This window comes from Erpetoichthys calabaricus, chromosome 3, assembly GCF_900747795.2.
Source record: "Erpetoichthys calabaricus chromosome 3, fErpCal1.3, whole genome shotgun sequence".
NCBI classification, from domain to species: Eukaryota; Metazoa; Chordata; class Cladistia; order Polypteriformes; family Polypteridae; genus Erpetoichthys; species Erpetoichthys calabaricus.
The window spans coordinates 155,885,512-155,903,411 of NC_041396.2; the positions used below are offsets into that span (position 1 = coordinate 155,885,512).

The following is a 17,900-nucleotide window of genomic DNA, read 5'->3' on the forward strand; positions in this document are numbered from 1 at the left end:
AACAATTAGAAGCTTGACGCAATATACCATGTTTGCAATGGCTTATGGGTAGTTTAAAAACACACAGTGCTGTGCTCTGCCATTAGTCTAGTTTAGGTCAAGGTCAAATGAACATGGATGCTCCGCTCCGGCATTGCACCAGTGTTGAACAAAGAACTGCAGTGAGATTTCTTTGGGCAGAAGGAGTGAAACCTGCTGAAATTCACTGAGGGATGTTGACTCAGTATAGCATGGAAAACAGCATGATTTAAGGAAAAGTTTATGAATAGGTAGAAAGGTTTAAAGCAGGAAGAAAAAGGGTAACGGATGAAGCTGAATCTGGTTGATCATTAGCATCACACAGATAAGCCCACATCGACAGGGTGAAAGCCTTCATAAAAGAAGACTGATGGATTACTTTGTCCTCTGTTGTTGTACATTTGGATATCAGCTATGGAGCAGCACATGCCATAGCGCATAAAGACTTGGGGTACAATAAAGTATGCGCAAGTTGGGTACCCAAACAGGTTACTGATCTGAACAGGCAACAGCGCGTGGACATTGTGACCCAACTTCTTAAACATTATGAAGAAATCCAAGTGTTTTGGAGAAGATTGTTGCCAGAGATGAGACATGGGTCCATCACTGTGAGCTCAAAAGCAAGAGACAAAAGCATTCAGTGGAAACACCAATCTTCTCCAGTAAAGAAGAGATTCTAATGCCAGCCCTCCACCAGGAAAATCACCATTTGGCTCTACATGGTCACAGATTCACCTCTAATGATGCATTTATGGAAGTGGTGCAGATCTGGATTCAGGAGCAGCCGAAAAGCTTCTTCTGCCAATGAGTAAAGTCATGCATTGACCTGCAGGGAGATTATGTAGAAAAGTGATATACAGTAACTGTTACATTCATTTGATCACAGTTACCAGTATTAAAGGCTAAGTTGCCTTTACTTTCTGATTCTCCCTCGTACATCTGCTTTGCACTGCGGAGATCAGTGAACAGTAGCTTTGAAAGTTGCTCATTACATTCAGAAGTGGTGTCAGAGTTGACTGTTTATGCAAAAACATCACTTTTGTATGCTTCACTATCACTATAACTAGAACCTATAATGCTGTCACTGGCCATTGCTGAAGAACTGTGCTTTCAGTTCTGACAGCTCACTTTCAGATCTCATGCCACTGCACATCCTGTCACTACAACTGACCCTTGTCACTACCTGCAGTTCAAAGGAGTTTCATAAACTAGGCACGCACCAAATGTCCATGTGACGATGTCCTTGTGACTAGTGGTGGAAGAGTTATCTTGGGTACAAAGGGATTAAAGTGGACTGGGTCAGCCAGGAATATAGCTTTGAAAGCCAAATATTTTTTCATACATTTTGATTAACGTCAGGGCCCTTGTAACCTGTGAGGCTCTGGGCTGCAGACCAGGTAAGCTTGTGCAGACGTTTGGCCATGACCCCCCCCATTCAATTACACTTTTATAATTCTAATCATTCCCTGGCAAATATGCATTTCCCTTTTCTTCACTCAGAAAAACCTGAGGTGGTTTTAAACCTTTTCTGAACCATATTTCATAATTCTAGTTTTAGAGGAAACTGTGCTGCTCTGCAGAAAATGGACCAGGTCTTTCATACAGCCTGCTGTAAAGATGCAGAACACTCCCGATGTCAAATTATGGACAGCCACCTCTCAGCATGGAGATTTGTAACTGGCTTCCTGCCAGTACCCACCTTTAAAAGAGAACATGATTTCACTTCTCTTGACTTGGCATCTTAAAGCTGGAGGTTGTTGACCCTTTGCCAACATTTTTTGAACTCACCCACTCTTTTTCACTTGAGTTCACTGTTCCTGCTGACAAGCTGTATTTTCTGACCCCCTGCATCATGGCAATACTTTGCCAATTCCTGCCTACCCATCAGTTTCTCCTTATTTTTAGGTCAGTGTTTCTCAACCACTGCTTTGCAGGCTCTGTTTATAATGGCAGTGGGTTGCTGATCTGATGATCATACTTGATACATGCCTCTGACAATTGCACTTGATTCACCAAGGGGGTACAAAGTGCTCTGATGGGTCACAAAAACATAGGCATGGAAAACAGTGTGTTACGACCCCAGAAAGATTGAGAAATACTGCAATAAGCAACCCTTCCTATTGCACATCATACAAATTCTACCTCCTTCCATCTTTCTTGCATGATAATATGTAACATTATCACCAGTGCCTGCTTTTTCCCTTCCGCTTGGACCTTAGTGATCCCAAGTCCTGTCTTGTGTCATCTCCTGTATGCACAGTCCTCTTGGCCACCAGGCCAACCTTTAAACCTGTCTTCTCCATCCTTGCGTGGGACACCAATCCAGCTCAGGGCAGACTTACACACCCCATCACTGTAAGTAAGTTTAGGTTTGCTAGCAGTCAAAAATGCGAGTGCATTGAAGCAGAAAACTTGAAGGAGAAAACAGTCCCAGGAAAAGGAATATAATGCAAGTCTTAGAAGGTTGTGGGTCTTAGAAAGCTGTAGGTCCAAGCAGCGAGTCAACAAGGTGTTTCTTCTTTGTGTAACTTCATAAGTACAAGACACACACTGGTACACTATGAATGCAGACTGCAGATTCTCTGTTAGTTACTAAAAAATATTCAGTATGACCGATACTGTCCTGAAGATCACATTGAACATCACCCGTCAAGATAAACAGCTGTTCTTACAAATTGCCTTTGGTTTCTGCATTTGCTTTTGCCTTTTTGTCAAACTGACTCTTTTCTTCCTTGTTTATTACACATTGCCCAAATAGCTCTCACACTCTAAAGGACTTGTTGTTTCCCTTAAGAAGACATGTAACTTTAAGTGATGCTTAACTTTTGTTATTTTTTTTGTGGTGAACCACAAATAGTGCCGGAAATGTAGTTTTAAAAAGTACAAATTTGAAATTCTTTGGAAATGGCAGCTGAGTTCACGGAGGAATTGCTTGTCATTAACTAATTATAGTAAACACTTACTGTTTCACTCATCCTTGAACAAATGGGTTTTGAAGGGGAAGATTTCTCATTAATATTTTGGATACTGATATTTTTTATTCCAATGATTATTTCCATTAAAAAAAAACATGTTGCTAGATGACATCAAGATGTACATGCAGTTCTTTGCCCAATCATGCTTTACTGAGGATACCAACTCTGTGACCTCAGCTGCTTCAGTTCTATTCCAGCCAGTGAGTCATCTTAGCAAGAATTCTGGCCTGAAGCTTTTACTTATTATGTCTGATTCTTTCTGTAAAACATGGCCAATTTTTCTTGCCCTCCCCCTTTTTTATGGACTTAGCCACAGTTGAAGTAAACAGAAGTAAAAGCATTCACCCATCTATCCATTTTTTTAACCTGCTTATCCAGAGCAAGGTCACCAGGATGCTGGTATCTATCCCAGCAAGCATTAGGCACAAGGCAGAAATAATCACCTGTCCATCACAGGGTGAACACAAACAAGATTGGTTTAGAAAGAGAATCTCTGTGAAAACTTAACACTTTTGTTGTGCACCTTAGATACAACATTTTGTCTTGCATTACAACTGCTGTTCTGTAACTGACTTGACATCTTCATCATTGATGAAGTGAGTTCTCATTGAGGTTATGCTTCAGACTGGGGAGCAGGTGGGACTCACACTGAGCCACATCTGGAGAACTGGATGACTGTGGCATCTGTTCAAGTCCACAGAGCAACCTTTGCAACCTGTGAGCAGAAGCATGATTATGAAGCTGAAGGGGAAACTTGACAGCTTTTTTCCATGACTGACTTCTGCAGATGTCAAAGCAAATCTGGCCGGTTATGGGTTTTTTTTTTTGAGAATTGTAATCAATATGAACTATACCCTTGATATTGTAAAAAACTGTGATTTTTCAGACCCTGGCTAGACCTTGAATTTCTATAATGTTGGATGATTCCATTGTTTCCATTGTTGTGTGGACTCTGAGTTACAGTGATGTATTCATGTTGCACCCCAAGTGATATAAGGCCTCTTAAATTTCCCCCAGTCCAGATTCCCCTTGGAACACTGGATGTGCTAATGCTACATTCAGGCCATCAAAATTACTCAAGTTTAATTTTTCAAAAATGGATTCAAAGGATCCATAACTAATTCCTGTAGTGTCTGCTATCTCATATAGCTTCACTCAACAATTTTCTATTACGATCGACTCCATAGTAGTAACATTTTTTTTCATGTTGTCAATACTGAAACCCAGCCAGACCTTGTGTCCTTCTGAGAAATATCCTTCCACAGCAGAATTCTTCAACTCACCTCCTGGTTGTTGCACATTAAGGGAACTGGTTCTTCTACTTGTTTACTAGGCAAGGATGAATCTCCAAAGGCATCATTAGAAATTCAGTGATAACACATGTATTATCGTAGTATTTCCCTCTGCTTACCCTTTACCTGTGTTCCCTCATGGGTAAGTGTACTTGTTAAGTACGTTATTGGGTTGGTCTACTGTTGCACTTTAAGATGAACACACACATACATAGCTATGTGCATACACACAGACCCTAACCACAACAGTGCCCCATGAATGACACACACACACGCTGATTAACCTTTAGCACTTTAAATCACACAAATGCTTCAGGTATAACACAGCCTGTCACTCAGCACTTCAAGAGACTTACTTATTATCGGCACAAACAACATACGATGTTTTAATGATATCTCAGACCTAAATATTACAGTACTTTTCGTCTACAAGAATACATGTAAACATACAAAGACTCGGCACTCTTGACTGTAGGCCATTTATCAGCCAAGAATACCTTCTTTACGTTCTGTTCCCTACTATTGAGTGGAGCTCTCACTAGCAGCCTTAATAAACCTTGCAGCACAGAGGTAATGGCAAATCTCCAGCTGCACTAGGTGCCCAAAGAAATCTAACTTATTATTTCAATCCCTTTATAGCAGGGGTGTCGAACTTCAGTCCTGGAGGGCCGCAGTGGCTGCAGGTTTTCATTCTAACCATCTTCTTAATTAGTGGCCAGTTTTTTTCTGCTAATTACTTCTTTTAATTAACTTGACTCAGGCCCCTTAGTTGTTTCTTTTTCCTTAATTAGCGGCCAAACAATGAGACACGAAAAAGAGGCCACATGACCAGCTCACTGTGCCCATCACACAATATCTGAAAACAGAGAAAGGTGGAGGTCTCAGTAAGTCTGATCTCTCAGGTCATCAAAACATCTTGACGGTGTTCTTAGAAAAAAAACATAAAATCATCAGTTTTAGAAATGTCTGCTGTGGCAGAAAGAATAATTAAATAACGGGTTTAATTAACAGCAAGCATTGGCTTCTCATTAAGAAACTGGTTGGAGTTTGAAGCCCCATCTCATTTCTGTTTGGCTATCATTTAATGAGGAAACGAATCAATTCAAAGGATTGAATCCTTAAAAACAAGGGCTATTAAAATGAAGGGAAAAAGTGAATTAGCAGTGAAAACTGGTCACTGATTAGGAAAAGGGTTAGAATGAAAACCTGTAGCCACTGCGGCCCTCCAGGCCTGGAGTTTGACACCCGTGCTCTATAGACATTAAGACAAAGCATAGAAAGTTAAAAGCAGCATTGTATTTATTACAACAATAATAATAATACCACTGGAACAAAGAATAACTGAAAATAGGTACTGATAGGAAAGTCTGAATATATATAGTCTTTAGAAAAAGCTTGCGAAAAAAGGTAGAGATGACAAGAGTGAATGTCGCAGGCAGCTTGTGATCTAGCAATCGATGCTTTTCTGACGACGAGTGACGTCTTCATCTGTTCTTCTTCCTCCCTCCTTCCTTACTTCCTTACATCCTTACTCCTCAGACGAGGCATATTTATTCTAAATTTGTACCGGGGGTTTTGCACGATGTGATTGATAGATATTCTGATTGGCAGGCTGTCAATATGAAGAATTAATTCACTGTCCATTTTCCCAAACAATAAAACCTTTTATGTTCTCTGAGGTGTCGGCAGATCTTCCTTTCCCAAGCTGTAAAATAATTAGATGTCCATCCATAAAGTACTCAATATCTTTAGGCATCGGCTCAGTCTTCCTTTCCCTGGCTGTAATACCAATTTAGCACTATGCTGTGAACAACTGTTATAAAAGTGAGGTGTAAGGGAAGAGGATATGCCTTTTTATTATAATGCCTCCTACATCTAAATTCATCTTGTTGGGACTGAGCAAAATATAATAATAAACATACAGAGAATAATTTGTAGATTTTATACACCATAACACACAATACATGCTTTTATGGGTTTTGGTATCCAAGTTCACTTGGCTGGCTTGGTTTTGGCGTCCATGCTCACTTGGTTTCCGAAACAAGAAAGATACACTATAAACCACAAATGCTGAAAACTTGTAATTTGTTAATCATAATTGGTCATAATCATGTAATCTGTAGACAGGAACTCATCTTTGGCCATTTGTAGAATACAGTTCTTTCTTATTCAGGTTCAAACCTTTTTATGCCTTGTAATAAGTAAAGTTTCCTATGTTATTTATAAACACCTTTTAGCAATAGGAGCACTGAAAAAGAAACATGGTTATATTTTTATTGAAGTAAGTGCTTGGCATAGATTGGTGACATACAAAAATGCCATTACTACATGAAATATGAACACTCCGCCTATAAAAGTCATGTTCAAGAAAGATAGAATAGAAATGCTGCAGAGATTTAATACATTAACTGGATTTGCATGGTATAATGTCCTTTAGCATTGCAGTGACTCAGCTTTGTTCACACAGTGAAAATGTCATGATTGAACGCTTCTGCCAGCCTTTCTTACAACTTACTCAACAACCCAATACATAGTATGCCTAATGCAAGGCCAAGGCCAATATGCAATTTTGTGACAGTTCTCACAATTTAGCTTACGCAGATTTAAGTGCAATAATACAGGTAGTATGAAAACATTTTTATGAATGGCATGCTGTATATATGGGTGACTAACAAAATAAAATTAACATCTGTGAAATCTAAACAAGGCATTGGGGCAATGCAAGCCCCCAAAATAACTTAGTTGCTCCTTGCAAATGACTAGAACTGTATCTAAGGGATGCAACACCATTTGTTATTGAGAAATTCCATAATTTTGTGCTTTGATGCGCTTACCTGAATTGAGATCTGGGAAGCCTGTAGTATGTGATCTACACCAGTGCCATGCTCTTCAAAACATTCTTATTCCATGTGGGTTTGTCATCCCAGAAGATTCTACTAATTTCAGTAAAGATGTGTTTAACCAAAGAATGACTGTGATCGCTCAGGTTAACTTTGAATTAGTTGTCTTTTACTATCAGTCATGTTAGGAAATCCACCTTACACCAAAGCTATCCAAAAATGAGCAAAATGAACCTTCAGGCCTGTCGACTTCTTTTCTTGCACATCACACATGTATAATCCTGCGTACTAAGAACAAGGCAAAAGACCACCATCTTACAAGTCTCTAGAACTGGGTCTGGTGGGATACCCAGGTAACTTGCCTCTCTTTCTCAGGCTAAGGGGTGAGAGACATGGAAACAATGGTGACCTTAGGTCCCTTTAAGGTTCACCCTGCAGTTCCAGATCTCTGGTGTAGTCACCTGGTGTTGAGACTTTAACAAGTCTGGTTACCTGTTGCAGGCCATTGTCTCGCTGACCTGTATTTAACATCTGTAATCCTGCTTAACCCTTCAATGAAACACAAAAGATGACACCCGCCCACATGAACCTATGAGACCACAAAGATATTAGAATCTAGACCATATTAATATTTAAAGCATTTAACAAATTTATTGAAGCACAAGAATAAAATACAAAATTAAGATATTACATTCAAAATGTAAGTAATAGAACAATGGAATTCTTCCAACAATTTAGCAGCAATGACACAGATTCAGTCCTTCCTCTTTGCCATCAAGATGATTTCCACTCAATTGCAAATCTAGTTTTGTTTAAATAAGAAATATTTTGTGCACTAGTGCCCAGATCCTCCCATTCATTGATTAATTTTTGTTCTACCTTTTCCTTTCTGCAGTGGTGTATCATTTCCCTTCAGTCTGTTACTCCAAAATATAACAGTTCAAAAATCGCTTCCTGTTCTACATGCCTAAAGATAAAAATGACAGTTCAAACATTCAGTTCCTTGTGCTTTAGTTCACAAAGAGATGTGACCTTTAACTGTCACTGAAACCCGCATGTTCACAAAATGACTCCATTTTTTCATTTCCCAAATTGACAGTTAAATCATCACAAGCAAATCTTAGGATTTGTTTGTCTGAGTCTCCCTAGCCCATCTCTGGCCCGATCCGGTTTTTAGGCTAAGCTTTCAATAGTGGGCCAGGGTGGTCTATTTTTGCTGCTTGTACACTTTGGAACACTTTATCTGCAAAAAGTCATTTTTATGTATAATAAGGGATTTTTGAACTGCAGTCTAAGCATAGTATCCCTCTCAATGAAGGTATTAACAGACCCTTCTTGATTAAACCTCCTGCTTCCACAGTGCGGTCAAATGATCCAGAAGTACTAGATTATTTTTTGCTTGCATCTCAAATGCATTAGTTATCCCTGGCACTAAGGCTTGTATGGCTTTGATTCACGAGGTAAACCATTCTGTAGCTGTTGAATCCAATTTGCTTTCGGATGCTGAGGTGCCAATGAAGTGACAACAAACAAAACCACAACCTTGCTTGTATCTGTCTTGCAGGTTTTATGCCTGGCATACAGCGGAGCACTCCCATGACCCAGTATGGCTCACAACAGACTGGACCATCAATGTCACCGCATCCATCCCCTGGAGGGTCCATGCACCCTGGAATAGGCACATACCAGCAGGGTAGCTCTGGAAACGCATATGGACCACAGAGTGGACAGTACGGACCCCAAGGTAAGATGATTGCCTTTTGAGTCAGTAAAGACAAAGAGTCGATAAATTTTTTCCATCCAAAGTTACCCTTTCATTCCTGTTTATTCCTCATGTGCTTTTGCTGTTGGTTTTTTGACAGTGTAACAACACCAGCAGCACATTTTGTTGTGTCACTTAAGCCACTAGCGCAAAGACTGTGTTTATTACTATCATTTGTTTCTAGAATCATCAAAAGTGCTTTATAAATTAAAACGTGCTTGTTAAGTGCAGATGCCTTATTTGTGACAAAGTCAAGCTTTCATTTAGAGTGTCTTCTGGATTTCATTGGTTTAAAAGGTATTTTAGGTGGCAGAGCTTATTAAAAATGCAGATAAGCTCCTTATCATCAGTTTTGACTATGTGAGCTCCTGCACTGACTGTTTCTGCTGGACTGCTGTTTAACTATCTAATAGGGTCACTGCATGACATCTCCCTTCCACTTCTGATTTTTGTCAGAACGTTATTCTGTGATGCTTTATGTATTTATGAATTTTTTGGTGTTTCCCGATGGGAAATTGTGTTTTCGCATGTTATGTTTGAATGTTTGGATTTATGGTTGGTTAATTGGGTTCATAATGCTGCTAGCACAATAATGGTTATTGTTTGAGATTCCATTCAAAATATTGAAAATCTTGATGAGGAAAAGTAGTTAATTGATTGGGCCAAGTGAATTAGGATATGTGATTAAATGCCTGATAAAATGAATGGTCAATGTGTTCAATTCTTTGAAAGCCTGTAGAGTCATCAAAACAGAATGATATTTAATTTGATGCCTTAAGTGTCAGAGCTCATAGAAGAAGTGTCACGCGCAACAATGAAGGATTTTAACTGGAGTCATTCTCCGATTAGTATTGTAGGATTATAGTTCGTCAGGTATTTAATGACAACTTCAGGGTCACTCTAAAGCAGCACTGCTCTACTCCTCTTTCTCATTTATACTAATAGCTTCATTACATGGACAGCAGCTTTCCAATTTCCTAAAATGTATATGCAGTTAAAAAAAATCAGCACTTTCCAAACTAACAATCTCATAAAAAGTTTTCAACAATGAATTAACAAAGCATGAGGGTAGCCATTTCTGTTGACATATTAAAAGGTGTATTCACTTTCCTTGTTTTGATACATACAGACTGTTAATCATTCTGACATGCTCTATTATTTTGATCAAGATGTGTTCATCTTAAATCTTTTCAGGTTGCATTAATCTACTCTGTACACGTGACACTACTACTGCTACTACTACTGATGAAATATCATTTTGGATTATCCATTAATGTGTGTTATTAGAATTATTCAACAAAAATATAATTATTCAAGAAAACTATGTGATACACTTATCTGCTCATTTTCTAATCCTGTTTTATTCATTACAGAGTCATGCTGAGCCTGGGCCTATCCTATAGGTTGGTCCAGATCTAATTATGCAATTTTCATTACTCTATAACTTATTAATTTTATTGCATAGAGAATTCACAGCACCTGCCCTGCACATGGAGATTTCACTTAAAATTCTTTTTGTTACCGATAGATGGCAGCACCTGCCCTGCATTCCAAAATGGCGGGGAGACGGTTGTCAGTCGAACAGTTGCATAATTAGATCTGGACCACCCTGTATTATAACACCTTTTTAAATATTTTTATCAATATTACTATATTTGTTAAGTGTACTTACTTCAAAAAATAGCGGTATGTGCCAGCAAATAAGACCCCTTGTGACAGTGATCAAGCAAGTAAAGGTTTAAGTAGTAAAAACATAAAAAGAGCCATTTTTTCTGTTAAAATCCTTGTTTTACATCTTTTTAGTATCTCCATGTCACATACATAAATGTCTACTAATACAAATGTAGAAATCCTGGTTTGTCTATTTTGTAAACACAGAGACTGAGAAATAACAGCTTCATTAATAAAATGAGAAGCGCAATTAAAAGTTAAAATGGTTGGCATGAAAACCTTCAGTGTGCAGTGGTCCTCCAGGACTGAACTTGGAAATCACTGCACTAGAGCTGATGTTTTCAAAACTTTTCACCCCAGAAACCCTGTCAAACTCAAAAAAAAACAAACATTGTGTAACCATTAAACATCTCAGTGAAACAACTATAATTGAGTCCATGGTTTTCTGGGGGGTTTCTGCTTTTACAAAGTCTCATCCAAAGTGTCATAATTCAAAAAAGACTGCCATAGACCATGTTTGACATCTAAAGTATAAAGGATGTTTGGGTCTCAGCAAAACCTGATTGATCTCTAGCAGCAACCCACAACTCCTGAAGGTGTTATGTTTGCGATAAAATAGGCAAACTTTGAATAATGGAAGAGACCGGGAGAAGAAACATCGCTAAATACAAACAGAAAGATCATAGCCGAGAAACTGTCCTACTTGTCATAGAAGTCTACTCAAAAATTAACAATTAAAGTCAAAGTCAAAACTCAGCCTATTAATAATAATAAAGAGCAAACCAACAACCACACAGATTTCTGCAAACTCAAATAAAGAAAGGTAATCACAGGCGACCTTTTAACGTGGCACATCAGTAACATCAGGCATCACAATCAAAGTATGCCCTAACAACGGAATTATTAACATGATGGCGTGCAAGAAAATCAATATGGTGTTGAAATAAGACGCACATAAAATAATTACTCTCTGAATGCAACATTTTAAAACTTGAAGAATGTCAGAAATAAATTCTGTGACCTAAAAAAACTATAATTGCATATAAAGATTAGCAAAATAGGTTCAGAAAAAACACATAAAAAATGAATAAAGAATAACAATCATAATAGAAGGCATGGATGTCAAGCACATGTTTTCTACCTTTAGCTACTCCAGTTTCTCTTTGTTTCTTAAAGCGGTTAACTAAGTGACTAATCCTTTATTCTGCATCTCCTCCATCTCCCCTATCACTTAGGCTGTCTATTCAAGTCTGACCTCTGCTTCCACTAATTGGTGGAATTTAGAGTTATCCCACAACTTTCTACTTTTCTTTATTCCTGATCTTAGACTTCTGTTACTCCAGATGCTTTTATGTATTGACCTTAGTGTCACTTTGTCCTGCTTGTATAAGCTTTTCCATCCTGCTTTTTTTGACCACTTCTTCATTAGTTCCCTAGTTTCCAGTTTTCTTTGGATTCTTTATACACCGGTGCTGATTATTGTCTTTAGTGTTCAAGCACTTTCACAGCATCCTGGAGTTTTGACTGAAGGTGTTATTGGGGCACAACAATAGTAAACGGATTAATTTTACTGACAAGATTACCAAGACTAATGCAGTGCTGTAGACTATGAAATCCCGGTTGAACAGTGGCAAACCAAAAAAAAGTGTTGCTTTTCTTGTGTTGGTAGTAAAGCAAGCTGTTGTGTCTTCTGTTTTGATGTATTTTTTTTCTCTTATCCCAATCTGTGGCAGATTCCAAGTGAAGTAGGATGTGTCTTATTTTCGAAGCAGTGCTCTGCTGTGCATTGGTGAGTCAGAGTTCACTGAAAGGCTAGATTTTATTAGGTCATCTAATTTCCTTCCAGTAATAGCTCGAAACAGCGTCTGTGCATTTATTAAATGTGTCCTCGGAGAGATTAAAATATGCTGTAAGAGCACTCATTCGGACTTAACCTGCTTTGGGCTTATTTCTTTATTTGTATTACTTTCATGAATGCAATTTTGATTAGATTTTTTTTTTTAGCAGAATGCCTTATTAAAATTCTGTTGAATGTAAATGTTGTTGATTGTATTTCTTTATAAAAAAGGTCCAACTTTTGATTGTTATATGAGAAACACTTATATTTGCCGTTGTTTAAAGTGACTATTGGCTACATATACATTTATCTAGATTTACATAATAATAAAAGGTAGATGATAAATGGTTTGCATGTTCTCCCCGTGTCTGCGTGGGTTTCCTCCGGGCGCTCCAGTTTCCTCCCACAGTCCAAAGACATGCAGGTTAGGTGGATTGGTGATTCTAAATTGGCCCTAGTGTGTGCTTGGTGTGTGGGTGTGTTTGTGTGTGTCCTGCGGTGGGTTGGCACCCTGCCTGGGATTGGTTCCTGCCTTGTGCCCTGTGTTGGCTGGGATTGGCTCCAGCAGACCCCCGTGACCCTGTGTTCGGATTCAGTGGGTTGGAAAATGGATGGATGGATGGATGGATGATGAATGAGAGAAGTCCAATGTGTCTACCAAGCTAATTGCATTAGCTACTGTCGTAAACAAGTTTTTTTTAAATTTCTACTTACAGCTACTTAAGTTGGAGGTCTTTGTCTGAAACTTCCATCTTGAATATACTTCCATCTAATTTTTGTTGTGCTTGCATAATTAATTCACTTTTCATCTGAATAAATTTTATGGAGTCAGTTTTATTGTTGTCTATGAGGTTTGCAAAGACCTACTTCAGATACCCACATAACCTAAAGAAGTCTAATTCTCCTGCGGTGGGTTGGCACCCTGCCCGGGATTGGTTCCCTGCCTTGTGCCCTGTGTTGGCTGGGATTGGCTCCAGCAGACCCCCGTGACCCTGTGTTCGGATTCAGCGGGTTGGAAAGTGGATGGATGGATGGTCTAATTCTCTCAGCCTGTTAAAGCAGAACATAGATAGATAGATAGATAGATAGATAGATAGATAGATAGATAGATAGATAGATAGATAGATAGATAGATAGATAGATAGATAGATAGATAGATACTTTATTAATCCCAAAGGGAAATTCACATACTCCAGCAGCAGCATACTGATACAAAAACAATATTAAATTAAAGAGTAATAAAAATGCAGGTAAAAACAGACAATAACTTTGAATAATGTTAACGTTTACCCCCCTGGGTGGAATTGAGGAGTCGAATAGTTTGGGGGAGGAACGATCTCCTCAGTCTGTCAGTGGAGCAGGACAGTGACAGCAGTCTGTCGCTGAAGCTGCTCCTCTGTCTGGAGATGATACTGTTTAGTGGATGCAGTGGATTCTCCATAATTGATAGGAGCCTGCTGAGCGCCCGTTGCTCTGCCACGGATGTCAAACTGTCCAGCTCCATGCCTACAATAGAGCCTGCCTTCCTCACCAGTTTATCCAGGCGTGAGGCATCCTTCTTCTTTATGCTACCTCCCCAGCACACCACTGCATAGAAGAGGGCATTCGCCACAACCGTCTGGTAGAATATCTGCAGCATCTTATTGCAGATGTTGAAGAACGCCAGTCTTCTAAGGAACAGGACCCTTATTCCAAGGATGCACGCGGCTGCATGTCTATGAACAGCATTTAGAGTCTCCTAGATAGACAGACAGATCCATAAAGACACCTAGATAGACACATCTTTAAAGCTGCCTTCCTATGTGTATTGCTTTGTACTTCTGGCTGAGCACTAATAGGTTGTCAACTATTGCATACACAGGAGCTCACCCGTACAACTTACTATTTGATGATAATGTGGCTAGTTACAAGAAATAATTCTACATGACTAGTGGGCATGGGCATGCTAATGATGATAAGAATAAGCAGGAGTCAGTATAGTAAGTAATAATAATGCATAATTCAAAGTAATATATATAAAGTAGATAACAAATCGAAAATATACAGAACAAAAAATAATATGCTCAAAAAAATGTCCATAAACTGAACACAGAAATAGTAGTCAAACAAATAGATGCAGTTAATGCATATCAATAAAATAAAGGTAAAAAAAATTAAACAGCATTACAAGAATGCAAATAATAATGATAATCCATCCATTTTCCAACCCGCTGAATCCGAACACAGGGTCACAGGGGTCTGCTGGAGCCAATCCCAGCCAACACAGGGCACAAGGCAGGAACCAAATAATGATAATAATAATAATAAATAAACATACACTGCCTAATAAAATAATGGAACACTTAAATCACACATTGGATCTTGATGAACAAAATATTTAAGTAAAAAATCTTTACTGAGTAATACTGTCTAATAATTTTAGAACAAAGTGATGTAACAACAGTCAATGGAAACCAAAATCACCAAATTCAGGCTGATCCAGCTTGAGTGAATTTCATCAAGGCAACTCCTAATGTGACTCAGTAGCGTGTGTGGCCCCCATGTGCCTGTATGCACTCCTGACAATGTCTGGGCATGGTCCTGGTGAGATGGTCTCCTGGGAGATCTTCTCTCAGACCTGGATCAGGGTATCAGTGAGCTCCTGGACATTTTGTGGCAGTACTTGGTGGCATTGGATGCATCAATACATAACGTACCAGAGGTTCTCATTTGGATTCAGGTCTGGGGAACGTGCGGGCCAATCAATGGCATCACACAGACCGCCACGGTATACATCCCCAAGCCATCATGGACCCACTGCCAAACCGAGAATGCTGGATGATCTTGCAGGCTGCATAACGTTGCCCACGTCTGTCACATGTGTTCAGTGTGAACCTGCTCTCATCTGTAAAGAGAACTATGTATTACCTGGCAAATGCCAATCGAGCTGCACGGTAACAGGCTGTGAGTACAGGTTCCACTAGAGGATGTCAGGCCCTCATGTCACTCTAATGGAGTCTGTTTCTAACAGTTTGGTCAGAAACATGCTCACTAGTAGACAGCTGAAGGTCATTTTATAGGGCTTTGGTAGTGCTCCTCCTCGCACAAAGGAGCAGATACCTCTTGCTGCCTGGATGATGCCCTTGTACAGCCATGTCCAGCTGTCCTTGTGTAACAGTGCATCTCCTGGTATCTCCTCCATCCTCTTGAGACTGTGCTGGAAAAAACTTCTTGCGATGGCACTTATGAATGTGCCATCCAGGAGGAGGTGGACTACCTGTGCAACTTGAATTGGCTGTAGGTACTGCCTCATGCTACCAGTAGTGACAAGGACACTAGCAAAATGCAAAACTAGAGAAGAAATCAGTCAGGAAGGTTAAAGAGAGAGCAATCGTCTTTGGCCACCACCTGCAAAACCATTGCCTTTTTTGAGGTGTTCTGCTATTGCCTCTCCTGTTGTCACTTACAGCAAAGCAGGTGAAGTTGCTTCACAATTGCTTACGCTACCTACAGTAACTGAACAGATTGATATCCCCGAAGCTTAATTGACTTGGTGTTAGACTGTGATGATTAGGTGTTCCCTTAAGTTTTTGACAAATATACTTTTCACAGATGAGAGCAGGTTCACTCTGAGTACATGTGACAGACGTGAAAGGGTCTGGAGAAGCCATGGAGAACGTTATGCTGCCTGTAACATCGTTCAGCTTGATTGGTTTGGTGGTGGGTCAGTGATGGTCTAGGGAGGCATATCCATGGAGGGACGTACAGACCTCTACAGGCTAGACAATGGCACCTTGACTGCCATTAGGTATCAGGATGAAATCCTTGGACCCACTGTCAGACCCTATGCTGGTGCAGTGGGTCCTGGGTTCCTCCTGGTGCACAATAATGCCCAGCCTCATGTGGCGATAGTATGTAGACAGTTCCTGGAGGATGAAGAAATTGATACCATTGACTGGTCCCCATACTCACCTGACCTAAATCCAATAGAACACCTCTGGGATGCTGCTAGGTTGCACCTCAGACTGTCCAGGAGCTCAGTGATGCCCTGGTCCAGACACCATCCATCGTCTAATTATGAGCATGATGTTGTCAGGCATACATGCACGTGGGGGCCATTCAAACTACTGAGTACGATTTTGAGTTGCTGCAAAGAAATTTCAGCAAAAATGGACTAGCCTGCCACATCATTTTTTCACTTTGATTTTCGGGGTGACTTTGAATTCAGCCCTCTGTAGGTTGATTATTTTCATTTCCAGGAAATGATGTGGCATCCTTTCTTTCCTAACACATTACCCAGTCCATATCAGTATAGATACCCAGCATGATTTTTTTTTCCCATTTTCAAAGTGTTCCTTAAATTTTTTTGACCAGTTTATTTGGACCTGGGCATGCACCACAACTCGCTAAGGTTATATAAATGAAGGCAATGTGTGAAAATCACTTTTAAAAGTGCTAAATGGTGTCTGTAAAATGGTCATGTTTGTATAATTGGGGGCATATACTGTAAAAAGGTGCTATATATGCGCCCGACCCGACACAGATTCACACTGGAGGCACACGTATAAAATAAATAAACTTTTTATTTTCTTCAGCTGGAGGGCACATCTTCCCCGTGTCCCCCAGTCACAACAAATCCCCAAAAGCACCAATACACCAAAATAAAACACTCTTCCTCTGCACCACCACTCCTCCCAGGCAACCTTGTCCTCCTCCACCCAACTCTGGCCGCTGAGTGGTGGTTGCTGGCCCCTTTTATTGTGCACACAGAAGTGCTCCAGGTGTTTGATTGCCGACATCCGGCTGCACTTCCGGGTGTGGCGAAACTACTGCCCAGAAGGGTCCAGCAGCTCCTGCTACAGCACCTCTGGGCAGCGCCTGCGAAACCCAACAGGGCTACACAAAACTCCAACCCCCATGAAGCCCTGGGGAAGTCTGAGACATCGCTGCAACCCAGGGAGGCTGCCATCTAGTGTCCAGGGGGAGATGTTGTGTTTCCCATGCTTGCTCCCCTGGTACATACTGTGTGTTGCAGGGGTGCCCCGGCCATCCATCATAATACCAAGAAATTGCCTGACATTAGCCTAGCTGTTAGTTCCTGCCTTGAGATCAGCCTTTCCAGGATAATCTCACTTCAGCACTCAAATGCAAAGAGATGGTTTAGATAATGGATGGATGAAATGCTGTGGAAAAACCCATGGTGTAATTTGTTACTATAGCTCAGTGTGGTGATCGTTTGAAAAGATGAAACCTTAAGGTTTAATTATAGTGACAGGTAAGTGAATCTAGGTTTATGGCAGTTCAAAAGAATAGTCTGGAGGCAGACAAAGGTCTAAGGTGTTTAGTCAGAGGTCCTTTCTTAAATCAAAGTCTAATAAAGCCCTAAAGTAATTTGTGTTTTGCAGTTAAAGGTTCACCAGAATGAGTCTCTTGTTTTGTTTGAGCAAATTGAGACATGAGTGAATGTGTATCAATAACATCAAAAGTCCACAAATAACACAGCAACAGGGTCATTGCCAGGGATAA

General features: G+C 40.0%; 1 protein-coding gene across 1 annotated transcript in view; it reads left to right on the plus strand.

The window, feature by feature from the left end:
- The window catches only part of arid1b (AT rich interactive domain 1B (SWI1-like)), a 708,988-nt gene that overhangs the window by 487,090 nt on the left and 203,998 nt on the right, over nt 1–17,900 (plus strand). The window contains 1 exon segment of the mRNA XM_028797431.2: nt 8,690–8,869. Coding sequence (XP_028653264.2) covers nt 8,690–8,869 — 180 coding nt within the window.